This window comes from Pygocentrus nattereri, chromosome 13, assembly GCF_015220715.1.
Source record: "Pygocentrus nattereri isolate fPygNat1 chromosome 13, fPygNat1.pri, whole genome shotgun sequence".
NCBI classification, from domain to species: Eukaryota; Metazoa; Chordata; class Actinopteri; order Characiformes; family Serrasalmidae; genus Pygocentrus; species Pygocentrus nattereri.
In genome coordinates this window covers 24544970-24572615 of record NC_051223.1, presented here as the reverse complement: position 1 = coordinate 24572615, position 27646 = coordinate 24544970, and the positions used below count along the sequence as shown (strand labels likewise).

The following is a 27646-nucleotide window of genomic DNA, read 5'->3' as shown; positions in this document are numbered from 1 at the left end:
CAGTCACGTACGCATCAGCACGTAGCCGGAGCTCCAGCACGCAAGAGAGAGAGAGGATAATATAAACGAAATACACAGATAAACATCGACACATGGTAGAAGACACGTGCTCATTATTAGGAACAGAGCGACATTTCGTTTTCTCTGGACCATTTAGACACGAATCATCACATCACATCATCTCTGTCCTCTGTGTGGGATCAGAGCTCATGGCCGCCGCATTGCTCCTTTACTACTGCCATAGACCGAAGCGCTAGCGTCCATTAGCGGTCTCTGTCGCTGTTTGAGTTCAGCATCATTCCCGGTGTCCGAGGTCGTGGAGAATTTATGGGTCAGAGTATAAAGATGTCTCTTCAGAAGGTTATCGCCACACTACTGTGTACGGCTTAAAGAGGAATTCCGCCGGTGTTTTTCACAGCACTGCATAATGACATGGTTAAGAGGTAAACAAGATCATTTAGAGTGGTCTTCTGTGAAATGCTCCGTTCTAGAGAAATTTACAGAGTCAGACTTGTTCGCAGTGGAAGGAACCAGACGTCACGTCTGTAGCATCTACAAGAGCCCTCATAGAAAGTTATTACATATAATGGTTTAATATTTTGCCTGATGTCTGGGACACTGTTTTGAGATAAGCGCTTTAAAATGCCTTTATGGTGGTGGGGTACGTGCAGTGCGTTGCAAGGCAAAATAGTAATAAACAACACACACACACACACATCTTCCAAACCGCTCATCTTTCTGGGTGGTCGGGGGAGCTGGAGCCTATCCCAGCTGAAATAGGGCGGAAGGCAGGATACACCCTGGACAGGTAGCCAGTCCATTGCAGGGCCTGAACAAACCGTTTTTTTTTTTTCAATTTAACATTATTTTACCATTATCATCACGTAAAACTCACAAGACGTGTAGGATCACTGGTGGTTTTGGATAGTAAATAAAATGTACATATATTTGTATTGTAGGCATTCCAAATGATCAAAATAATGATCTGAATGATTAATTAATGTCTTGACTTGTCATGACTGTCAAAACACATGCCCCTAGAAAACTGAATGGAAGCCAAAGAAATTGGTTTTTCAGATGAGCTGCTGGCTCCAAACATAGCCATGCTATACACGGTAACCTTACCATGCTTGTAAAATGAGGGTGTAAAATAAATGTTCAAAAGAATCTTACGTGCAAACTAAGCTTAGAGACGGCAGCTGTGAAAAGACAGTAATTGCTGCTGACAGTTGTGAGGATGGGCTAAAAAAGGACAGACAATAGCAGCTGAGACGCTCTTCAGCAGGCACCCTGTTTCACCTGGAGGAGTACAAAAGGTCTCTTCTTATAAATTGAAATGAGAGCAATCTCCTGCACAATTGACTATAAAGTGTCACACGTCCAGTGGCCCAATCCTTGAGAATGTGGGTCGGTGTGATGACCTGTGAAGTACTGTAAGGTACAGAACTCCTTTCAGCTTACATGAAGAGTTTACATGAAGAGTTTATTTGATGGGTACAGAGTACTGACTTGCCATATAGAATTACATTGAACCTCTTCAACTATATGTATATTACATTATTAAATATAAGACATATTTTTAAGTAACACCTAAGAATTATTTTGTAACTAGTATGAAACTAATGAAGCTTGCAAGCTAGCAGTTGGGTTGGGCGATATGGCAAAAATATAACATCACAGATATAACAGACATTTTCTCAATACATGATAGGTATCATGGAATTTAGTTTTTCCGGGCTTTGTTAAGTTTGTACATACAAAAACAACCCGGTGTACCGGTGATAGTACTTTAAAAATACTGTCGAAAACTGTGAATACAATTATTTGTATTCATTGTTTTGCTCATCGAGCTGCCCTAAATCCAATCAAACGGGTCTAATTATGCTGCCTTTGTAATGAAACTTGAAGTTGTTCATTGTTCTTTAAGTATTGATATCTATGATATGCTCAGAAAAACACTGATGTATTGTGACATTTCATTGCTTTTAAAAATTGTTATTATTATATTCCCCAGCCATGTAGTTATGAGAATCATGCACTGCCCACTTTTGAGTGCCCTTTTGAGTTCAATCGGTTAAATGAGTAAACATGACTGTTCATTATGTACAGTTAATGTGAGAATATGTGTTCATTTCAGTTGGGACCAACAACCCCTCTCACCCTGACCCACACATTTTACACTTTAGCCATGTGCGCATGATGTGAGCAGAGATGTGGTGCTGCTTTAAACTGGTGTGAAGTACCTCCCACATGAATAAGGCATGCGATATTATCTTTCTTGCACTCCCGCCCTGCCACAATAGAGAATGCAGAATTGATATGCGCGCCACACGTAATTTCTAATTTTGGCATTAATGATCTTAGTGGAACGTATCTTTACATAGAAAATGTCATGGTCTTAATTTAGGGTGAGTGAAGCCCTTGGCACCATGCAGGGTGGGGTTAAGCAAGGTTTATCCAGCAGGGTACACCTCCAAACCCCCGCCCACAAAAGCCTCAACAAGAGTGGTAGCCATAGTCAGACATTCATTCACGTGTGGAGAGACACCTAGGAGCAGCTGGGTAGGTTATCCAATGCATGCTAAGGCTCTGAATTACTGTCACTCATATGTGTTGGTCTTTGGGAATCCTCTTAAGACTTGTAATCTTGCTTTAGTGATCTACATTTGAAAATGTAATGTTAATGTAATGCTGACACCTCTTTGGATACTGTGTAGTTTAGTTGTGTCCTTTTGGTCTTGCATGAGTTGAAGATCACATAGTGGTGACACAGGTTTGTCATGTTTGATTCAATCAGTTAAAAGGAAGTTTCACAAATACTGTTCTTATCACAGGATGTTTGTCATAGAGAGGACACAGTGAGCTAAGGCTTTTAGCCATCTCAGGGAAGAGTTGCTTACTCTAAGACTTTGTTTAGACATAAAGTCAGATCTGTTACACATTTATCCACTTGTTTTCCTTTAGGTTTAAGTGGTAACTAATATTTTTAACCCAAATGACTGACTGGTTTTTAACCCAAAATGATGAATCACATGCATCAGAAATGTATGGCTTATCTAGATGATAATTTTTAAATTGTATACATGTATAGTATAATATTTGAGCAGTGCTTCCTGTTGTATAATGGTAGGCTAAGTGGAGAAGTGGAAAGGGTCACTGAAGATTGCTGTATAACACACTAAATAGATAATATTGAAATGGAAAGAGTCCCTTTTTTTATATATGTAATCTCAATTACCATCAACAAAATATACAGAATGTTGCATGTTGTTGGCTGTTGTTGATTGTAATTTTGTGGACATCACTTGTAATTAGTTTATAAAGAGCAAGAAGACAGCATGTTCTCGGGAGTTATTTTAAAATGTCCCAGTATTGAAGATTGGATGGGTACCTTTTGCAAAATTGTGATATAGCAGTACAGCTGCAAAACCATATGCTCTCCACTGCCTCAGATACTAGCAGTATGTGTCCTCGTGCCTTCAGAAGAACATTATTTATAGGTTAAAGTATCTGAACTTGACTTAAAGGGATCGGATGAGGTGGAAATGTTTCATGCTCATATGCCACTTATGTTGAAACAAGCGAATCTGAAGCTATAATAATAATAATTCACAGTGATAATCACTGTTAAAAACTAAAGTAGAAATGGTGTGGCATTTTCTTCTACATCCATATGTTGGAAAAGCTTGCTCCAGCACTTGGCGCTGAACAGTGATGACACTACAAGATTCACAGTTTAACAAGATTCACAGACCAACAGCTTAGTACAAAAACAAACCTAACCACCAGAACTGCTTTAACATTACTATGCTCAAATGTAAAATGACATGGGTTAGTACAGATGTGTCCCGTGACGGCTCATGGTGTACCCCCAGTGGCCAAATGCGTATATATAACATGAGACAGTTATATGGCTGTGGAGGGATTTATATCTGAAAACAGAGTCAATATGATGCTAATGATTGTATTGTACTAATTTGTGTTTGTGAATGCATGTGAGCATTTCAGCTCTTGAGGGCACTTCCAGTAAAAGGACAGACAGCACACCCCCCTCCCCCTGACACAACTGTGTGGTGGAGCTGTGGCATAATTTTTTGAATGAAAAAGTTTGATATAGTATGTAAGCGTTTTAAAATATACAATTCACACCTCATTACGTAAATCACTGTTTTTTATATTGTCAAGAAAGCCAGTGTATTTACATTTATTCACCTATTCAGCATACAGAATTTTAGTCATGCAAAATTCACACTGAAGTTTAAAAGACTGTTGGTATTGCACATTTCAGCTAGGACAGCTTTTTGAATGAGGCACAATACAAGGCAGCCAGTCATAAGAGACTTCATTTACATATATCAGTCACTTACATATATCACAAACACAGGCTGTTGTAAGTCCAAGGGTTATAGAAAGATTGGAAAATGGTTATGTGAAAATGAAGAATGTTAACTTTTTTTTTTTGCACATAAAACCACACAAATTGACCTCAGGGAAAGGTTATGTACAGGAAAAATGTAGGATAGGGTGCATTTTCTCTTCTGAATGCATTAAGCTGAAGCAGTGATGTGTGGACAGTTGTTCAAAAAGATGTGGTGGATATTAAGCCTGCTGTGCTACATCTGAGGAGAGTCAATGGCTGTTGGGAACTAGCATGAGTGGGAAGTTCCGCACATCAGAAGAATGATTCAAGTAGTTCTGTTTTCAGTGACGTGAACTCCATTACTATTAAAAATGTTTTTTAAAATCCCCCCATGACATTTTTTCCTTACATTCTTACATTTGCTCACTAAATAACTGGAAATGTTTGCTCATACAGTCCATCATAAAGAGACACATATTTCCTGTCCGGACAAAGAGTTTGTTTCCTGTGAACTTGGAAACAGAAATAACAGTGGAAGTGGAAAACTGAATAAAGAATTTCCTCCCTGTCCATTATCAGGTACAGCATTATAACTTGTATGCTTTTGCCAATATATGTGCTTTGTCTCTTTTTTTTAGTACTTGTGAGTGACCTGAACAGAGCATCATGGGAGGAGTGGCACTGGACGAAGGAGGCAGTGGGGTGAAGGCCCCAGATGGAGGATGGGGCTGGGCCGTTCTTTTTGGCTGTTTCGTGATCACTGGATTTTCCTATGCTTTCCCCAAAGCCGTGAGCGTCTTTTTTAAGGAGCTGATTAAAGAGTTTGGTGTGGGCTACAGTGACACTGCCTGGATCTCCTCTATTCTGCTGGCCATGCTCTATGGCTCAGGTAGGGGCATGATACAATTCAGCAAGGATCAGTGAATTTGGTTTAACAAATGTCAGTAATACAGCCTAGAATGTTTGACCAGCTAGCCTTCATTTGATACCTTAATGAATGTCCTTTTTTCAATGCAAATGTAGTGTTACATGTTCGTTTGTGACATGTATACACATATTTATTGAATTGAATAATGAATTGATTGGCTTGAATTGATTCTTATAGGGCCTTTGTGTAGCGTTTTGGTAAATCGCTTTGGGTGTCGACCTGTAATGATGGTGGGTGGCCTCTTTGCTTCTCTTGGCATGGTCTTGGCATCCTTTTCCACCAGCATTATTCACATCTATCTCAGCACTGGAGTGATCACAGGTGAGTTGCATCTACTAAATGTTATGTTTTTCCCTTTCTCATAGTTTTGAGCCAAATAATTGTGCAACCTTTGTGCAATTTGTCTCTAATTTCTCTGACATAGCAGGTCTTACAGTTAATAATAATAATAATTTGTTAATAATAAAATGAAGAACATTATGTTTGCTTTGTCAAGTCAACATAATTAATTTTCATTTGTTTTGATATAACATGTGATGTATTGCAGGTCTCGGTCTTGCCCTGAATTTCCAGCCTTCACTCATCATGCTGAACAGATATTTCAATGAGAAAAGGCCCTTAGCCAATGGGCTCGCGGCAGCTGGAAGTCCTGTAGCACTTTGCTGTTTGTCTCCATTGGGCCAAGCTCTTCAGTACATGTATGGTTGGCGTGGTGGCTTCCTCATCCTAGGGGCATGCTGCTTAACTTTGTGCATGTGGAGCCCTCATGAGACCCTTGACAGCTCCTAAGAAGAGTGAGGAGGACCAGGAAGCACACAAGGTAGTAGAAGAGAAGCCCAAACCAAAGCACAAGTTGCTGGACTTCAGTGTCTTTAAAGACCGGGGGTTTGTTATTTACACAGTGGCAGCAGCTATTATGGTGCTGGGTCTCTTTGTGCCACCAGTTTTTGTGGTAAGCTATGCCAAAGAGTTGGGCAATGAGGACACCAAGTCTGCCCTTCTGCTCACCATCCTTGGTTTCATCGATATTTTTGCCAGGCCCACATGTGGTATTATTGCTGGACTGAAGTGGGTACGCCCACGCTGTGTCTACTTCTTCAGTTTCGCCATGATCTTCAATGGCATCACTGATATTATAGGCTCAATGTCAAAGGACTATTCAGCACTGGTAGTCTTCTGCATCTTCTTTGGTATCTCCTATGGCATGGTGGGGGCCTTGCAATTTGAAGTACTAATGGCTATCGTGGGAACAGAGAAGTTTTCCAGTGCCATTGGACTTGTACTTCTAGTAGAGGCCATTGCTGTACTAGTGGGACCACCCGGTGCAGGTTAGTTCACGTTATTACCCCTCTGATCCACTTCTGATACACTGTACACAAAACCATAAAAGCTTATAATTTTTTTTTGTTAAACCTTTTTTTTTGTATGTCTGGATTGCAGGACGTCTCCTGGATGCCACCAAGGTCTACATGTACGTCTTTCTCCTGGCAGGCTGTGAGGTGGTCCTCTCAGCTGTAGTACTTTGTGTCTGCAATCTGCTCTTCATCAAAAAGAAGCCCCAGCAGTCTGATCCTTGTGCAAAGATGGAGAGGGCTGTAACGGAGACTGAGATGGAGCAGCTGAACAAAGTTCAACAGGATGATCACGAGGATGGAGGTGACAGAGGAGAGGCAGAGCCCAAGAAGGAGCAGGAAGGTGAACAAAGCAATCAAGAAACAAGTGAAAAGCCAGAGGTGGAACCACAGAATCGGTCCACAAAGGAACCAGCGGCCAGTAAGGATGAGATGGACTCGGTAGACCTTGAGACAGGTACAAAAGAAGCAACCAAAGTGAATGGATGTGTTGTTGAACCTGAATCTTCTCTGTGATGACATCACCATAAGGAACCATAAATGTTTTCAGAAGGACTGAAGAAAGAACCAGATTAAATCAAGATATTGCAGTTTTGTGTGTGTGACTGGTGTTTTGATATTGTGAGCTTTACTGTACTGCGTGTCACATAATATGTGGTAATGTTTCAATTTCACTGATACAAAATCATAATAGACAAATGTATTTAGAGTACGCTTTGCCTCTTATTGCCTTGTATAGTAACAAGACAATAACAGAATCCTATCCAATGAACCAAATACAAGAATGACAGTATCTCTAACAAAAGAAAACACAGAAAAGAAAGATTATGGGTAAAGTTTATGTATAATCATATGCAAGCAAGCCAAAAAGAGAATGTAAACTCTTAATTGTTTAAGCCTTCTTTAAACTCTTTTAGTGGTGATTCTTCAATGAAAATCCAGTGGGCCAAGTCCAAGAACACAACATTAAAGTACTCAGTATCTAAGAAGGGATGAGGTGCTATTTAAAGGGACTACACAGATTACTAAGAGTGTAGAAGAGAGATTAAAATGGATTAAAGTCTCAGACTTCATTGTAGATTTGTCACCAAATCTATGACCAGTAAACATTCATGGGGCATCAGCATTAATATTACATGTTCTACATGTTTGTCTTTGGCATACAGTGTTGGCTGCTGTATATTGTGTTATTAGGCATACTGTGAAGAACTGTTTGTGGCTAAACTGTCCTTGAGTGAGCATGAGAACATATTATATGGACATTGTTATTAGGTTTTAAATTTAGATGTTGGACCTGTGTCTCACCAAACTCAAAACTGTATAACATACACCTTTGTTTAACACACAGCTTTGAAGAATGGTTTTAAACACAAGGTCCTATCCACACAGATGAATGTCTACACCAGGGTTTCCAAGTATGGATCCTGGAGTATCCAGCCGCCATAGGCCTACAGTTTTGGGCTTTCTCTTCTTCTAAAACACACGATTAAACACATTCGGTAATTAAGAGTTCATTGGTGAGCAAAATTAAGTGTGTCATTACAGAAGAAATACCAAACCAGGGTTCTGAGGGCCAGGATTAGGAAACACTTGTGTATACCTCTACAGCACAGATGAGCTTGCACTAAATTGTTTTTGTGTGGCAATAGCAACAGAGCTATCAAATAGTAATCTTTGGTACTGGTACCAATAGTTTTATTAATGTTATTGTTAGGATGTAATAGATTGTTAGTTTTGTTTTATAGTATTTTATTTATTACTTTTTTAGTTTTGTGCAATAATTCTGTTAATTTTACATTTTGGGACAGACGTGGCAGCTGCACAACCATCAACCAACCTGTTGTTTGTATTTAAACATTCATTTTTGTTCTGGGTTGTATCAGTTATAAAAGTGTTCAAAACATGTTTGTACATCTCAGCACTGAAAGGACATCCCATTCCGGAAAACCCACTATGTATTTCTAGTTGAGTTACTGGATCAGCCAGGGGACATTTCAGTGGTCACCTGTCTGTCTGGTGTGACTTTCGTTTGCTAACCAGCAGAGTGTACATGATGCTGCGTATGTATGCTTTACATTTGGCTGTGCCTTAAAGTTGAACGACAGTCAAATGCAAACCCATAGAATATTTTAGAAATAAATATTTCTGCCCTCACACATGGACCACTCTTTTTTCATGTTGGGTATGTGTGTTTAATAAAACGCATATGGTTTCCCTTCTTTCCTATCTGAAATAGAAACCAGTAATAGAATCCAGTGCTGCTGAATTGAGATCAGTGTCCCTACTGACGCCAAACGCTTATTCAACCACGTCACAACCCAAGCACAGTTTTGCCTGTGGTCATCTCCACAGCCTACCTCGACAGACACTGACAAAATTCACAGCCGAGGAAGTAAATGTTCAAGAGAATGTCTCCTACATCGGCAAACTACAGAGCCCCACTGGTGACATCCTGTATAAATAAAAATAATGTGTGGCCATGACTTAGTAAGGCGTGGGAATGAGATAATTGAGTTGTGTCCATGACTTAGTAAAGCATTGGAATGAGATCCTAATGGCTTACTAAGTCGTGGCCACGCATTAGGATCTCGTTCCAACGGATGTCACCAGCGGGGCTCCGTAGCAAACAGTTGTGATCTTAGCGCGAAAGCAGCAGTTGTGGGGCTTACATGGATCGTGTGCGAAACTGCAGACAGCTGTCCTTACCAGACTATCTCATAGAGCTAAGTCAGTACCTACAAGGCAGCTTTGTGAGGAAGGTCACGTCAACTGTGACTCTACAAGGCAGTGATGCGCCACGACGCTGCAAACATGCCAACAGGTCACATGTAAAGCTGTGTTAATTAGCCGTTAGCGTATTTTACCCAGGAAAAACCCCGTTTTAGAAGGCTAGCTAGCAAAACGAACTTTTGTAACAAATGCGATGTTTTCCAATGTTTTACTTATTAAACACTCACAAAAAACTATGGGTCGATGCTCAAAATGCACCAACGTTTCGCTGAATGTATTGGCTAGGCTACCTGAGCATTAGCTTAGGTTATCTTGAAGTAAGCTCACGTTAGCAGACACTTGTTGCAGAACACAAAGCAGATATTATAAAGAGCTCCCCTTCTTGCTCTCAAGTGACAAAATAAAAGAGTAAACGAACACAGCGGCTGATTAGCGAAGATTAGTATGATCAGGCATTTTCTCGTAATTGCATCAGTGCTGGCACTCAGGATTATGGGATATGTAGTTAAGGCTGCCTTCAAAACGCAGCGAAACATACATTCAGATTAGTTACTGCAAACTTACGTACATGAAAGCCAAGATGTTCATGGTTTTTGTCAAAGATCTTATAGGAAGATCTGTCAACTCAACAGGCCTCTTGTCAATGCCACTGGGTGATTATTTCCAGCCATACAAGGCCAGAATCCTCTCTTGAAATAGTGAGAGACCTAAAAACACAAAACTGAAGCTCAAATTACCATTCAAAACATATTTGATAAAAATTTCATAGTTTGTAGCATTTGGTTCAATAATGCACAAAAATAGGGGGTTTTGTGGGTTGTTCTGGCTACTGCGCTAATGCATATCTCTTTTCCTGCTTGTGACATAAACTGAACGCTAACTGGCTGTTTTCACTGAAAGGCAGGACTTTCTCCATAAATGGGTAAGGTTCTGATGAAGAAATAACAATAAAAATAAATTACAAAGATAAAATAACCAGAATGTGCTTATTAGTAGGTCAGGGAAGCCGAAAGTACACACATTTCAACGTACCTAAAATTAACAATGGAATCGTTTTTATCAGTAAAGCGACATTTTTTTTACAGGAAATTATGTCATTGTGTAAAAGATTTTCATTACTAAAAGCAAGTTTACCAGAATCTAGCTCCTGTGCAGCAAAAATCAAGATTTTGTATGCATTTTCATTTAATTCCTTGCAATTTGCACATAAAGAAGATGGAAATATACTGTAGATATAGATACACACAAAAGCTTGAGGTCTAAGTGCTACTAAGTCCCCCTTGAGGCGAATCTTCAGCCTGCTAAATGTGAGTGAGTGAGGCAGATACAAAATAAGTCTATGGGGTTCTCTGCATCTAAAAATAATTACACGTTCTTTAGCGTAACCACACACAATAAAATTCCTTAGGACTTTGTGTAAACAAGGTCCAATTGACTGTGTTATGTAAGCTCTGTTTAGCCTACTGAGAAGATTAGATGATAAAAGAGTGGAAATAAATATAATAAAAATAATCATTACAATTCAGGAAATATCATGAAGCACCCAAGAAGATTAAACTGGATTATGTACTGTGCGTATTCAGCCCCCCCCATACAGCCACAGTTGTAGTTCACAAATAAGGCATATAGCCAATCCTATTAGTCCCAGATTTGTGCTGTATTTTGAGGTCAGTCCAGCTGGTGTCCATTCTTAAATGCATTAGCTGTCATTTGGCCTGCCCTCTCCTACTGCCTGACAGTTTACTGATCAGACTCAGTATTTAAAGCCTGCAAGTTGCTATAGATACAGAAAACCCACAGATCCATTCAAATGTTTTCACCAGAAGTCTGCTGTGTCGCGTGAAGGTACTGGACACACACACACACACACACACACACACACACACAACAACACAAACACACACACACTCAAACACACATAAACACACAAACTGTAAGCTCCAGACCTAGTATGTGAAGTCAAGTATAGTGAATTTCTATTGAATATGGTTGAGACAACTAGAGTCTAAGTTCATTAACAAAGCAAAGCTGCACAAGGAGCTCTATCAGTGAGTACAATTTCAGGGACAGTGTTTAATGCAGACAGGGTGCTGTCATGCTGAGCTACTGAAGGAAAAAACACATCTATTATTTGAGGCATTCACACTGACACATTAGAAATACTGAATCAGTACTGCAGGCAACAGTTACAAGAGCTGGAGTACTGGAAGAAAAAATGGCTTAAAAGAGCACATAAAGCTAAATGTTAGAAGAAAATCAGACGAAAAAAGTACAGGATGATTCAAAAAGATTTGTCCAATTTCAAAATGATTCATCTCACTTGTAAATAATTACAGAACAATGCAGTAAATTGTAAATGGTTTAAGTGAGCATTAAGTTTATTATGTAATTTTACAAGTGCTCAATATGAGCTCCTCCAGCTGTAAGGACAACATCAACAGCATGGTCAAATTCATCTCATACTTGGTTGATCATGTCAGGTGTCTCTACTCAAGGCTCTTTTAATGCAATTTCGGTGTTGAGAGTTGGTGGCACATTAACAGAATCCCTAACATACCACCACAAAAAATGTCACACGACGTGAGATCTGGTGATGCTGAGACCTTTTTTTCAGAAATGTTGGTACCTGTTGGAGGTTCACGGCCATAGTGACAGTCATAAACTCTATAACCCACTCTTTCAATTGGTATATGATTGGTCCCTAGGCGCCTCACAGTTGTAAAAATATGGCGCTTTGTAACGGGATGTATATTAAAAAAATGTTTTTTGCAATCAAACATTTGAAGTGTCACACAATGTTCTCAATGTATTGGCGATGCTCTTGTAGATTTGTTTACAGTAATATTATTATTAGATATAAAGTACTGATCAGATTTCACATTTATCAGACATTGGTATCCTTCTCTACTGGCCCCTGAATTCTCTGAAGTCTGTTACTCTTTACTATATTTGCAGACCCAGTTATTGTTTTGAAAATTCAGCTGGATTTTTTAATGAACAGTTGCACAGCATCTGTTGGACACTTCATTTAATCAGTTTTACACATCTGGAACCGCTGATCCTCTGTACCTCCCCTGCTCAGTCAGCCACATAACACAGACAAAACCATTTGTTGTACAATTTGGGGAGATTCTCCTATAATCCTCCACAGCCTTAATGAAGGAGGTTATGTGTTTTTTAAATGCATAAATGGTTCTCTGAATATTTTAAAGGACAACTTTTTCAACTTTTCCCCTAAGAGACAGGAGATCATTTTCCCACAGTGGCCTGGAAAGATGGAAACTTATGTCCAGTTTGGCAAGACTTGGGCCAGTTTATAAGCAGTACAGGCACCACACAAGCTAGAGTTCCAGTACTCTCTTCTTCTTTGGAGCTCTTATGGGACAATAAAATTTATTGGACACTATTTTTAGCCCAACATCCTCACAAATGTACCATAATCCATGGACTGTGGGTATCAGGCAGATACCTCTTTTCACAGTGGTCTTCTGTCAAGATGCCCCTTCTCACATCATATCCTTTGTCAAGTCCTGGCCACTGTATCATGCTGCAGTGCTTTTGAATGCTCTTGTTTTTAGTTCTTTTGATGACTGTTTTGAAAACCACTGACAGTTCAAATAAATCTTTTTGATTGTCAACAACTGCATATTCACAATTTCCAGCACTTTTATGAAGTTACATAGTGTCCACCAGAGGGCAGTACACAACTGTCCTCTTTACACTATATGCTTTTACTTTATCAAAATGCTTAATCTACAATGGTATTAAGACACTGAAAGGGCTAGTTTTCTTCATAAATGACATTCAGTTGAGATCACCATGCCAAAAACAGGAACTTCCATTAACAGGAATGTTTTACTCTCCCAGTCTCCATCTTCCACAAGTACAACTGCAATGCAGCTACAACGCTGTTCAACAAGCACAATCAAAGAACAGAGAGATCAAAGATCAAATAATACAAGTGGTTCATTTATTTACACATGTACACAAAAAGGTGCACAAATACAGTGATACAAATTCTACTAGGGCTCAGAGATTGGCATGACTTCACAAGACCAAGTGTTGAGCCCAAAATGGCCACGGGCTTCAGAGACCTGGGTGATGCTAATCACCCATTCAGGCCTTAAACATTTGCCCTCTTCAGATGTGACAGGTACATTAGAAATATGCATCAGACATCTCATAGCAAGGACACTGATGTAAGAGCAGCTCCATCCAATCAACTGTTCTTCATTATGATATGAACATGTGGAAGCAAGAAGAGCAGCTCAGATCAGCACACCTTCCCTGAGAAGTTTGATACATAGAACCCAGGATTAACTTCTGGGTACATCTGTTGAGCCACATCAGTGCTGGAACATTCTTTAAAGAGGAATCCATATTCACCTCATCATCTCACTGAATACAACCGCGACTTGGAAAAGTCAGTTTACGTCAAACAAGCATCTAGCGATCAACATGTTCAAACACCTAATGACTTGCATGTTACTTTTGCTTGCCCTCTTGAAAAACTCAGGTGTGCCTTTCAATAGTTAACTTTGAGTTATAAAAGATGATCATTAGATTTATAATTGGTAAGCCCTCTGATGTCCAGCACTTCATTTCATTGGCATTGTGCAAAGTAATGAAGAAAAATCTTTTAATGCTTTAGGATTGTTGCTGATTTGTGGCTAGTTCATAGTCTCTATTAGGTGAAAATGGAAACATTTACATGGATATATTACAATTTTCACAGCTTGTAAATAGAAAAGAGATACAACAAGGGGAAGGCAGTAATATACAGCAGTTAAGAAAGCTAAAGGTCAGGAACAGGGGGACTGGTGAGCTTCACAGGCCCTGCTAAACATACAGCGCAGGGAAGGATTAGTAAACCACTCCATGACCTTTATCATGAGCAAGAAATAGTGAGATTTTGGCCCCTTAGCGATCTGTCCATACTACAACACCAATATGACCATGCAACCGGAACCCATTTTATACCACCCACCAGTTACAGAAAGGGCTATCAAAATATAATAAAATTATAATTGGTCAAATAAAATCATGACAAGTCCAGACATGGAGACTGTTACGGAAGAGGAACTTTGAAATTAAGACTTTAAAAAAATAAAGAAATACAGTACATCAAACGGAATCAATTAAATCAGTTAAATATATAAGTCTTGATGGAAAAACCTTAAAACACATGGATGGAAAAGAATCAGTGAATCGTTGCTGATGTTTAGAGAATGTGCTAGCATGAAGACAGACACCAGTGTAGAGGACACTGGAGTTTGGCTGGCTGATGCAGTCTCTGCTGGGTCAGTCTATAAGCATCTCTTCGACAGAAGTGTTCTCACAATCCTCTGCATGTGCACATATTGTATATACCAGAGTGAAAAAAAAAAAAAAAGTAAGAAAGAAGAGACAGCAAGAGAGAGACCCTTAACAAAGAGGTCAAGTTGGTTCTGAACCATTTTGGTTTTGTCGATTGAAGAAAGACTGACTGCCCTGCTTTTATCAGTGTTAGACAAGAGCCATCAATCAGCCACATACAGGTGGGTCAACCGTTGCCCTCCATTTTGCAGAGTGGAGGCTTCTGGGACATGTCGTCTAAATCTAAAACAAGAAGAAGAGCAGAATATTAACTAATCTTAAATAAATTATCTTAAGCAGACCGAAAATCAATTGTGATACATATTATGCATGACAAGCTACTCAAACTTACCTGGTGCTGCTGCCGTTACACAAGCACATGGCGAGCAGCTACTTGCCGTGATGATCGAAGGGAATGCTATTCTGAGGTGAAGAAAGAGAACATTATAGTACCCTTTCTTATCCCATGACTGATTTATGCAAGTTTCCTCAGAGAAGACTTGTGCAATAATGAAAAACTATATAAATGAAATTAAATCGAGCATATCCAATCCAAAAATTTTTTAAGCCGATGGATAAAATTTTGCATATATTTATATAAAATTTGACAGTTCCTATGTAAGGATGCATAGCACTTGGAGCCAATATTTGTTAAAAAAAATATTGTTAAACAAGGTATGTTATAAAAAAAGAGGTTTCCAAATATGGCTTATCCATAACGTACAGATATTTTAAAAAGGTTGGTTGCCCAGCTCTGACACAAATTAAACTGTGATACTTTAAATGATTGAGAAAATAGAACTGCAACCATTCATGTTAAAGATATTGCACCAAAAAACAGCACTGTCCCATTTCCAGTAAAAACACCCTTTAAGGAACATTAAGACACACAGTCAGATGTTAGGTTGACGCTAGTGTTTATTAAGGGTTTGACCACTCTGCTGAAGCACCCTATGTGCTGGGGCCGGAGCATCCTGTAGGCATTTTGAGCACCTGGCTAGGTTGTACCTGCGAGGTGGACATGCGGGAGGTGTCTTGTCGTCCTGTCAGGTCTGAGGAGGAGACATTAACAGGAGCACCGCGGTGCAGCCGCATGCTGACCTTCCGCTCCCTCTCCATACCAGTTACAGGTCGTGGTGAAGATGTGTTTGCTGAGAAAACAAGAGAACAGAAAAGTTTATAAAGAAACAGTTAAAAGTCTTCAACGCATCATGGAAAAAAACAGCATTTTAGAGACTCTGGAAGCTCACTGAAATTTGCAAACAAGTATTATATTCACTCTCAAACCCACTCTGAAGTCCAATAACATTTCAAGCATCTTTTAGTCATCTGTCTGATGGGACAAATATGCTTCCATTGTAATTAATGTTACAGCCCACACTGACTGCTGTGTTAGTCGCATGTCCCAATGTACATAGAATGTCACAGACCGGTCATGTCCTCCTCCCACCTCACTTGTGATACAGTTTCTTGAGGCAAAGCGCATTCAGTGAAACCACATTTTTAACATTGTTAAAATATATAAATATGGTAATCACTGTTATATTTAAAGACTTTTTCTTGATGAAACATTTTTAGGCCACAGCAGAGGTGGTTTAAAAAAGACGAGACTTCCAAATACTAAACAGAGAACCAAATACCAAAGCAACAAATGCATATTTGAGTATTTAAATTATTTGGTTCATTCCTAAAAAACAAAGGAACAAAAACATGCACACACTCACCTGTGTGTGAGGTCGGTGTAAGGGGTGTTGGAGGTGCACCATCCTGTGTGGCGCGGGGTCTGCCTGAGGCTGATGGGATGCCTCTGGCGGCAGGATTCCTGCTGTGCCTCAACCTTTCTTCCCGGTCTCTCCTCTCTCGCTCAGCCTCCTCTGCTACCCGATTAGCACCCTTGGAGAAAAAATGAAAAAGGAAAGACTTATAGACTCTGTATAGGTGCTTTACTTATTAAAAAGAATATCAAAAAGAATGGACAAGTGGCAATGAACATGATATATCACTACACACAGCACTCTTTAAAACACAATCTCCCTAAGCTTATAGGGTGCTTAAAATGCTACTATACTACTGTCTTAAGACCAAAATGATAATACATCCACAAATGGCAAAGCAATGATACAAAACAAATTATGTTCATACAGTACTTACAAATTTGAGCATGTTCCAATCAAACACATAGTCATATGAGAAGCCCTGTCTGTGGAAGAGGTTTCTGAAGAGCTGCCTCAGGTACGAGTAGTCAGGTTTGTCATCAAAACGCAGCGAGCGGCAGAAGTTGAGGTATGTGGCAAATTCAGCTGGAGGGAGAAAAACAAATGCAATTTAAAAGCCTCAACTGTCAAACTGTCAGAGAGTATAAAACACCTTTTTGCAACGTTTCTGATTAAGCTTTTCTGACAACACCTCTATTTTAGATTAAAAAGCACAGGCAAAAATGACAAAGCGTAGAAGGGTAAATACATACAGGGGTAGCCCTTGCAAAGCACTTCAATAGGAGTGGACATTTTCTTCTCACTGATGCGTTCATATTTTTGTCTCTTGGTAGCAGCCTTCAGGCCCTGCCATGGCAACGATCCCAGGTTAAAATACATCAGCACATAGCCCAAAGACTCCAGGTCATCACGCCGAGACTGTTCTGTGGACACATGCAGATACAAAATTATATACAGGACCACTCAAGCATGAACACATACATATATACACTACACACATACACATTTGGCAGAATTTTTTGTGACAGAAAGACCAGCATCTATAATACTGCTTATGGTGCCAGTTAACAGCACAGCTACCAACTAACCACATGACAGCATAGTGAATGTGGGAAGCTAGTTATGTTTTACCTATGCCCAGGTGAGTGTTGATGGAGGCATAGCGGGCAGTGCCGGTCAGGTTCTTGTTCTCTCTGTATGGAATGTGCTGGTGGGTGCGGGCATCACGATACTTCTTGGCCAGACCAAAGTCAATGATGTAGACCAGGTTGCCTTTCTTCCCCAGCCCCATTAAGAAGTTATCAGGCTTCACATCTCTGTGAATGAAGTTCTTGGAATGGATGTACTCTATACGGCTGATCTGTGGGTTAGAGCAGGTAGACCTATGTCAAGACATGCTGCATTGAAATGCAGTAATTCCGTTGTGCAAAACTAACACTGACGAAAGTGTCAAATCATTAGAGTTGCTCTGACAGCATCGAGGCTTATTAAACAGTTAAAAAGTTAAACCTACTATAAAATGAATGTCACTTGGCAAATTTTATGTTTTTTAAACAACTGATCCTAGCTTTAAGGGTAAAATAGATGAGTATTCAAGATACAGTTGCACATGCACATATTTTATTTATATATATGCGCATATATAAGTAAGGGATTGTTTGCTTTATGTAGACATCTGAGCGTAAGACCTAGAACAAGCTTTCTGCGAGTTACATTCTGTGCTTTCGTGATTCTTTTTTTTTTTTTTACACTGACAAAACAAGCTCCTCCTATTTCACATAAAGTTTTATTATTGTTCTGTGGTGTTTGTCTCACCATCTGGTCAGCTAGCAGTAGGACAGTCTTGAGGCTAAATTTCCTGGAGCAGAAGTTGAAGAGATCTTCCAGACTGGGTCCCAGCAGCTCCATCACCATCACATTGTAGTCCCCCTCTGCACCACACCACTTTATGGTTGGGATACCAACTGCAGGGGGGAGATCACAAAAGGTTATACACGTTAGCAGACCCCAGCCACCCGAACTGAACGTAGCCATACATGTTTGGCAACTCTACAGAATGCTAAAGTTTTTTTTTTTTTAATCAGAAATTTTGTACATCACCTCCTCCCTGCATCATCTTGTAGATCTTGCTCTCTATGTGGAGCTGTGGATGCTTGGTCTTCACACATTCCAGCTTGATGGCTACCTCTTCCCCAACAGAAATATCCGTGCCTAGGGTGGGATGATGGAAAGAACAAAAGGAGAGAGAGGAGTCTTGTTAGGACACTGAAAGAGGTCACTGAACGCAGCCTATATCTCAAGCGAGATGACAAGCCTTTCTAATTTGCGTGGGGAGATTCCACTTGGATGACTGAAAAGTTGAAACAGTGACCTAATAGCGCAGCAGACCAGGCTATGAAAGCATGCCTTCACTAAAGACAAGATGATACACAAAATGAAAAATTCTACTGCATGGTACTGCATGGTGGTTTCTCGATGCAAAGCATTTCCCAATAGAACAAATATAAATAATTCTAGAATAGGTACCCAGAATGTATTTATATTTCAATATGTTGATGTTTGCACAATGTACTCATCTAACTTTAAGGTCAAAATTCAGTGTCATAATTTTTTGGTATTTGTGAGGGAAAAAAAGATTCCACAGAGATCTGACTATATTACTGACTACTATACATACTATTTTGGATCAGAGATAAAATTTCTCCAACAGAACTTTCAATGTATTCTCCCATGCTCTGTAACAAGAGAAACCCTTAAATCTCAACTTTATTCGACTTTATTATTAATTTAATAACAAGCCCAGACATGTGAGCACTGGTGTGTGCATAACATAAGCCCCAACTCCTCTTTGGCCACTTTATTCTAATAGGATGAGCCTAGATGCCTAGTTTGGATCAACAGTGGTTTCTATGAAGATAACAACTGACAGATCCTGTGATAGTGATAGTTTTAAATTTTCACCAGTTTCACATTTGATTTTTTTTTTATTAAAATACTGCATCTCTACATGAGACTGTAGCTAACTGTTTTGAACTTTAATCAGTCATTACCAAACAATAAACTAAATTTGTGAATATCTGTGAATAAACAGAATAAAATCAGGCTGGCTGATCTTTTTCTGAACAGCCTCAAAAATGATAAAATGTAGGCCAATCACCAACTAAGGGAACACAGGTGATACCATGAATCAGCGAACGCATATCACCTATTTAGTGAAAAGACATTGAGTTAAATGCTGCTGTTATGTCTGACTAACTAATCATAACTGCAATTAGTCCATTATTAAAATCAAATCTAACGGTGAAATCTAACAGGGTGTAAAGGAAATTGGAGAACTAGGCCTCCTATTTTTTTTTTCCAGAAACTTAAAGACCTGTTACTCAGGTTTGCAGTAAGAGTTTCAAGTACAAACAACCGTCTGTCTTCCTGCTCAGTAGCTATGTAAAATTAGTTCTAACATAAATCAGTTCCGACCTTAACTAGAGGCTTCAGGCTCCTGCAATATCCACTGATCGTTTTATTAGATATGCATTTGAATGGAAGCCTTCTCTCACTGTAACAGTGAACAGGTCGAAGCCCATCCCCATCTAAAAGCAATGTAAACAGCACAGTGCTGCCTGGTTACAGCACAGCTCCAGAGGCACTGACAACCAATAACAGGCGTGCCCCATTACATAACAAAAACCTATGAAATAAGACTTCTAAACTTGTTTCCATATGGTACAATTCAACAGCCAAAGAAACTTTTTTGTCCTGAACAGTAAGCAAACTTGAACTCAACTTAAGTAAGTGGAGTAAGTGGAAACCTATAAGTCACTGGTCAAAAACGATTAAAAATATTAAGGACTTTCAACAAAGACAACGAGTGGCCCAAAATCAAAGTACACAGTTGCATAAGATGTAAAGAGGCTCTATAATCACTAGTGCCTATAGCATGTGATGCTGGTACTGATTGTCACTGAATGGGCACTTCACACCATAAAGCTAGCACCTTCCAAATACAGTAGAGTTATGTAAGTAGCAGCATGTTAAGGCAGTGGTGCGAGGGAGCAGAAATTCTGGATAAATAAGGCAAAGCAAGAAAGGTCTCCGGGTGAGTCACACACCTGCGTCCTCCCCCATTGCCCTGTGACGCGTGTGTGAGACCTGCTGGGAAACCCCAGTGATGAAGGAGCTAACGCAAAGCTAAAGGGAAAAGCATGAATATGGAAAACATTTCTGTGAAAGATTAGGTGGGATCCTGCTCGCCACAGACAACTTTTTGCAAATGAAAGCTCAGCACAAATTCAATCAAACTGGTACAAGCGAACTACAGGACTTGGTCTATTCGACAAAATGGTCTATTCGGTGCTTGCAGTTAAGGAGAAACAACAAATAAAACCCACTTGTCATTGATAAGGTGTAGAGTAGTGGGGAAAAAAAGCATGCAAATGTCGTTACAACATAATGTCTTTGGGGAAATAGCACCACACCCACGCTCCAATTTCACTCACACCCTACTCAACATCTGCAATGATGTGAACAGAGGGTGTACCAGTGCTCATTAGGGATCAGTTTCCACCCTCCATGTCCTAATCAACATAACACTAGGTGGACACTCAGATGCTTGATCAAAATTGGCTCTGATCTTAAACTGCTTAAGAAGTCTATGATAGTTATTCCACATCATTTACCAAAAGACAGCTCCCATCTACATCAACTACTTCTTATTAATTTCTTTCAGATAACTCTTCTTAGCGAAAAACAGGCTTGGAAAATAAATTATACAAGATAACTGCATTAAAATACATAATTACAATATTCGTCAGCGAAATGGCAATTAGATATTTCCCTAAATCATTCGGCCCTAATTTTAATGTACCTTAAAACATACAGAGATTTCACTCCAAGTAAGTTTCTGGTCTAGTCATCATGAAACGTTCACACAATGTGACGGTCAGTGAGTGTTTATAAATGGGATTTTCAAAAATAAAGAAAATTTGAAAATAAAAACGCAGTCATGAGGTTTAGATACCACAGCAACGATATGCTGACAATATAGACAATTTATAAAAATGAAGTAGTCTGAAATGTCTTTCTTCATAGTACTGGTTTGCCCCTTGGTTTGAAATCTGAAGCACCTTGTTTCTGAGGATGAAAATAAAATTAACTTGTTGGATTCTCTCATTCAGGAACTGGGACGTCACTACCTGTATTTTGAGGGCGCAGGGACTACAAATACTACGCGGTACAGCACTCAAAGCAAGAGAACTAATTTCATTGCACTCAAATTATTTTATCAGAGCTGTATTGAGTTAGTTGTCCGTTTATCAAAAAAAAAAATTAACATATTTGTGTATATTGTTACAAATGTGACTGGACCAGACTGTAAATGATGAACTGATCACATTCTGAAAGGATCTATGTTACCATGTTGTTTATTCTTTCTTTAAACCTCCTCATTTTCAGTTGCCTAACGTTTGAACTACAACTAGTATAAACTGTCATATGACAGAAATCATGAGTTGCAACATGGAACAATACACATCAAGACAAATTAGAGCAAAACATGCAAAGTGCCTTTTCAGTTTATTAGCATCCATAACAGATAACTGTTTGGCTTACAGTATATGTACCAAAGTCAATGATTCTTAAAGCGTGTTCTGAGCGTGATAGAAAGGGTAGACAGTGATGCTACAAGAAACAATCTAAATAAAGGTCAAGAATCTACAGACAATGAATATTTTCCCACCAAAATCATGGTCCGGTCCAGAACAGCCACACTATTCATTTACAGCAAGATGACAAGCATATTATTATAAAATGGCACTCAAGTTTTGTCTATGTATACATAACCAAATCAGCTGATCTGACATCAAGGACTGGTGTGGCCTTATGACTTCTCTTGAAACCTGTCTAGACAGTTAAAGCTCACTGCAGTGTTATAGGATTGCGCTCCAAATAACGAATGACCGGGTTAGAAACTTCTGATGGGTCAGTCCACAGCTGAAAAGACCGGACATGTGGGTTAAGTAAGTTAAATCCAGCACCAAATGCCTTACAGCCAATGATGTCATTTCAGATGACACATAGGTATACACAGGATGTGGCTTAAGCAAATAGTATGATGGCTTCAGAACCTGAAACGACACATTTGAAAGACTGTAAATCAAGACATTCTGCTAGCCACCTTGTAACAGTAAGCTTCTGAAGTAACCTGTAGCAAGGACAACTTCGTAGAGAAATTGGTAGGTTTAGTTAAGGCATTAAAACCTGAAATGACTCCGTCCTTATGACACGACATTTCGAAATAACTTGTTGGCAATCTCATATCTGGACAAACATCTTTCCTATTTATATGTTTACTAAGCTGCTCAGAAGTAACACAACCTGAACAAGATACGAAAAGCTAGGTTTGGGGCAAACATCGATGTAGCTGGGTTAACGGTTAGCTAGCTGGCACATAGAGATCCATTAAAAAACAGGGTTTTTGCCTAACATGGTCAAGCAAGGCAAATATACTTGTAACCAAATTAGACAACTAACCTAGCTAGTTATGTATAATTCATACTCACCCAAATAAATGTCACCGAAAGATCCACTTCCAATTTTCCTGCCCAATCTGTATCGGTTTCCTACTCGGAGCTCCATTGCTGTGATGACACCTTCCCACTAGCCAGCAGTAAAGCGATTTCAATTAGTAAAAAAATCACAACTCGGATGTGAAAACTTGTAGCCTAACAAAAAACGACTTTAGTTAAACAGAAGCGTCCTGCAATCCTTTTGACTTTACGCTACTCCAACCCCCCCGAATCCCTGAGGAAAATTCGGATCCTTCCGGCGGAGTTCAGTTTTCACCATTCCTTTTCTAATGTATCAGTGAATAAAATGCCACAATATTAGCATTGGCTTAAAGCTTAGAGTGTGTAGATTATGCTCTTCTAGGTTTGATGGTCATTTTGTCCTCCTTTCATCAAGATGGGAGTGGATTTGATCACTCTCCCCCTTTCCGTAGCGGCTGATAGCCAGCTGTCACAGGCCTTCTACCTTGAGAGTATCGCAGAAACGTAACATCGTGACGCCACTTCCCCTAGCAACGTCTCGTCACGATGTGGGCGGGACTTCGGTGAAGTTTATTAGATAAATTACAGAAATTGCTAAAAACAACAGTGACTTAATCGATCATATTTAGTTTATCCTCATTTTCCAATGTTTAACAAACTGCGTCAATACACTGTAGCATTACCTTATAGTAGAACAGTATATAGTCTATCTATCACATAGATAGCAAGAGTATTACAGGGCGCACAAGAGGAGGAGTAATGTGAAAAGGTCCTATTGAGAGACCATATTGTTAGGAATGCGTATTTGTCATTAGTAAAATAAAAAAAATCAGAAATTGAAAGAAAAAGACATCAACCTTTCCTTGTGATCAGAGGGATGAGAGAGCTGAGTGGCAGATGTTTTTTTTTTCCACATTTCCTGTGACAGTGATGAAAGAGGATATGAAGCTTATTTCAAAACAAGAAACTCTTAGGTAAAGGGAGTGAGAGCAGAGTATGGTACAGTGTGGGACTTTAACAGAAAGGAACTCTGAAAACAGTAAGGAAGAAAATATAAAATTCTTAAAAACCAAAGAATTTTGCAAGATAATGTGACGAATAATGTAAAACCAGTGTAGAAACGATTACATCTGTGATCAAACAGTGTGATACAGTGCATAAGTAGGCTCCGCCCCAGCTCGAGAGACGCGCCCGCTAGCTCGTTGATTGGCTGCGAATACGTTTTATTGTTTGTAGACAGCCAATCGCGAGGCTGACACATGGCTCTGAGTTTTTTTTCAGGTGATTGCGTAACAGCCCAGGCACGTGTTGTGCAGCGCGGATGAGCAGCAGGCAGCAGGCCGCTCGCTGCATCTGCAGCTACTACTCACAACACTGTCCTCCTCTGAGCACATTCAGCGTGCTTTACTGCCGTGCGTGCTGGAAGTGTTTAGTGTAAATAGTAGGGGGGGGAATGATGCACAGGTTAAATACGACAAGGATTTAATTCGATGTTGGATATTTTACTAGATACAGTGTCCTGATTCTACGGACTTCTGTCTGTATGCAAAACAGACTGATTTGGCACAGAACAATACCGTTTATTTTAAAACAAAAGCGTGTATAATAGCATGTTTGTACACAATAGTGATCTTATGAAATGGCAACTGAGGCATTAGCAGTACAAAAATCTAAACGCCTTATATTGACATATCAACATGATACAAAACACAGAAATTTGGTCTGAATCCAACACTAAACTTTAGGTATAAGTTTCCACAAAACACAGTAAATGAGGCACCATCAGAAGACAGAGGGGCGTGTTGAATACACTCATTTAAATGTTCATTTTGAATGTTTTAACATTGTCTGGAAATCACTTACACCCTTAGATAATTAACAAGCTATTATATGGGGTCTGCCCTTAAGGTTGTATTAATCCATCCTTACTTAAGATAAAAACAATGTCAATCATCAGGTACACAAATGTTTAACTTTTTCCATGACGTTTTGTTGTTGTTAGATGTTATATTTTCAGTGTAAGATCAAGTTGATATAGAGAAAACACATTTTAATAACCTTTTTTTCATCTCCATCAAATAACGCTGTAGGCCACTGTCTGACAGGGCTACTTAACATGGTTAAAGGGGTAATGTAATATATGTGTCATAGTCTATGCTACATAATGTGTAAAAACTAATTACAATGACAAATATTATTCTTGGCAACATTTAGCTTTGTACTACCTCATAAGAGAAAAGGTTCCCCAGACATCATTGTTTCATCTGGATCCAGGATGTTTCATTGTACAATATGTGAGAGTATTGAAGGTGTACAAAAGGCGATAGACCAAAAATATCCGCATCCAACAGTTGGTCATTATGGTTCTTAGTATTATTGAGGCATCTCTGCATGCTGACGCATAGCCTCCATTTCCACACCTATAAGGGCTAACTTTGTTAGTGGACAGGTGTTATCACTGATTTTTGGTGGCCAGCAATATTCTCTGCTGGTCCTCTATCTCTCTCCATCACACATCACACAACACACAAAGCTGAAGACTGCATGTACAACAGTGTGATGAAACTGGACAAATCCACTTAACTCCTGCACAGATTGTTGGCTGCCCCCAGTATCTATAGTGCCTGGAGGTCCTGTTTGAAGATGGCATTTAATAAAGCACTTTTTCGTGCTTGACCACCAACCTCAGATTTTGGGCATACTTTTGGGCTTCATAGGCCCACAACATGGTCAAGCAAATTTCTTCTCTGTTTGATTTAAATTAGGTTGATGCATATGCAAAACATGATTCAAATTTCTAAACAAACTGTTCACCCTCATATATGAAAACTAAGCTGCAAAACAGTAAAATTGCCACAAAAAATGTATTTACATATATTTGCCAGTTCAGCCTACAGCAGGTTATCTCCACCCATTCAAGCCGATGTTATAAGGAGTGTTTCAGCTCAAAGTGCTTTTGAGTGAGGCACAATACAGCCCAGCCAGTCAGAACAGAGTTTATTTACATTTATCACTCTTAAAAACACAGTAAGAAATACACTGTTTAATTCTGAGGGATAAAGTTGGGCAAATGCCATGTGGAAAAATTAATTATGACTGTTTTGCATATATGTAAAACAAAAATGGGCATCAGAAACAAAATTCCTTAAGGAATTTTGAAATCTGTGTTGTCCAAGAAAATATACTATGATTACCAAACTAACAGATTTAAGAATGCCAAAAATATCAAATGTATTTTGAGATAAAGCATATAAAAACTTGAGAGAGCTGAAATAAAATCAGACCGTGTAGGCCTGCACTTCATTGCTTGCAGTTCCAATGAAATTCTTTGCTGGTGAGGACATCTAGTGGGCATAATTTGGAATAACAACAGTACGTCCTGTATCAATGAGTGATCGAGAATTTCCTACATTCACTGTGTGAAGATTAAGAAAATAATAATAGAAGAATATATGTAAAAAGTTTAAACATGACACCACACTCCCAAAACAAATCAGATAACTGTAATCATAATGAAAACAGTTAATGTAATATGCTGTAGTGTTCAACAGAGACAGACAATGGGGTTCTTTGAGGCATGATATTTTGTGCTACTTTTGTGGGTTTGCTTACCCACACTTCCACTATGTAAATCACGGTAAAGTTCAAGACAGCCCCTTTATTTGTTTACATAAGAAGATATGGGCTAAATCCAGAGTGCTGGGAAATTCCTCCAAGCGGAAGCTGTGACCTCTTATACTCAAAGTCTCATAAGCAGACATGTTGTTGACATTTCTCTTCTTGGCTTTTCACTGAACTATAAGTAATGCAGGACGTGGTATGTAGCACATAGTTCTATCAGCTTGTGTATTAGTTCTAAATGCCACACATGCTGTCCAAGCATCCTTGCTTAATACTCCCCAGTTCTTTCCTCTCAGGTCTAGAGTTAACCACAAGGTCCCAGTCTGAGAGCCCTTTGAATCAATCAATGACAGTGGAACAAAAAAACCCTCTGCAGAGAGAAGATAAACACAGAGGACCTGCTTTTGTGGATCTGATCAAAGCGGCCTGTGCCTGATCTTCCATTGCCCTTCCTGTGCTCACCCTGGGACCGGACCGTGCTGTGTGAACACAGTCCATTAATAACATGAGTGACTTAAGATGGTTATATCATGCAAACATGTGCTTTAGAATAGGTTCGCCTGATCAGATTTTCTGCTAGTTTAGTGTAACATCAGAACTATATCTGCTCCGTTCTTGTTCCATTACCTCAATGTTAACCTCAGATAAGACCCTACTATGGCATTTCTCTTCAAACCACCTGAGGAAAAAAGCAGGGAAGTAAATCTGGTCTATACTGCAGAGGTGGCCAGATGTTAATGCAGGGTGTTTTCAATTTTGTTCTGCTTTGTTTACCTTCCTCTGAGCAAATACCTCTGAGGTTTATTCCACTCTAAATGGTGACGCCAGCTCCTCTAAAGTGCCCTCCTATCCCATGAAGAGCATCTGGCATCAACATACAGGCACTGAGGGTGAACGTTCCATGTGAGTCAAAGACTGAACTTCAACTTTGGAGTTTAGACAATTACAGGATTAAATGACTAGCAGTGATTAGGTTTATGACAAGTACATGTTGTGTATGTTTTACTCTTGTGTATAATAATACAGAACTGTACAGAACAGTA

General features: G+C 39.3%; 2 protein-coding genes across 2 annotated transcripts in view; one reads left to right on the top strand and one right to left on the bottom strand.

Moving 5' to 3' along the window:
• Nucleotides 1-8796, top strand: part of slc16a3 (solute carrier family 16 member 3) — a 9527-nt gene extending 731 nt beyond the window's left edge. Inside the window, 5 exon segments of the mRNA XM_017710993.2 lie at nt 4999-5249; nt 5466-5609; nt 5836-6034; nt 6036-6616; nt 6729-8796. Coding sequence (XP_017566482.2) covers nt 5027-5249; nt 5466-5609; nt 5836-6034; nt 6036-6616; nt 6729-7156 — 1575 coding nt within the window. The 5' untranslated portion in view covers nt 4999-5026 and the 3' untranslated portion in view covers nt 7157-8796.
• A 4522-nt stretch (nt 8797-13318) lies between these two features.
• On the bottom strand, nt 13319-23497 carry csnk1db (casein kinase 1, delta b). The gene is made up of 10 exons (XM_017710995.2): nt 22995-23497; nt 18541-18651; nt 18256-18404; nt 17572-17800; nt 17193-17363; nt 16877-17025; nt 16450-16618; nt 15734-15876; nt 15078-15148; nt 13319-14968 (listed from the first exon to the last, which is right to left on the bottom strand). The coding sequence occupies exons 1-9, from the start codon at nt 23068-23070 to the stop codon at nt 15116-15118; spliced, it is 1230 nt and encodes a 409-aa protein (XP_017566484.1). The 5' UTR covers nt 23071-23497; the 3' UTR covers nt 13319-14968; nt 15078-15115.
• Between the last annotated feature and the right edge of the window lie 4149 nt (nt 23498-27646).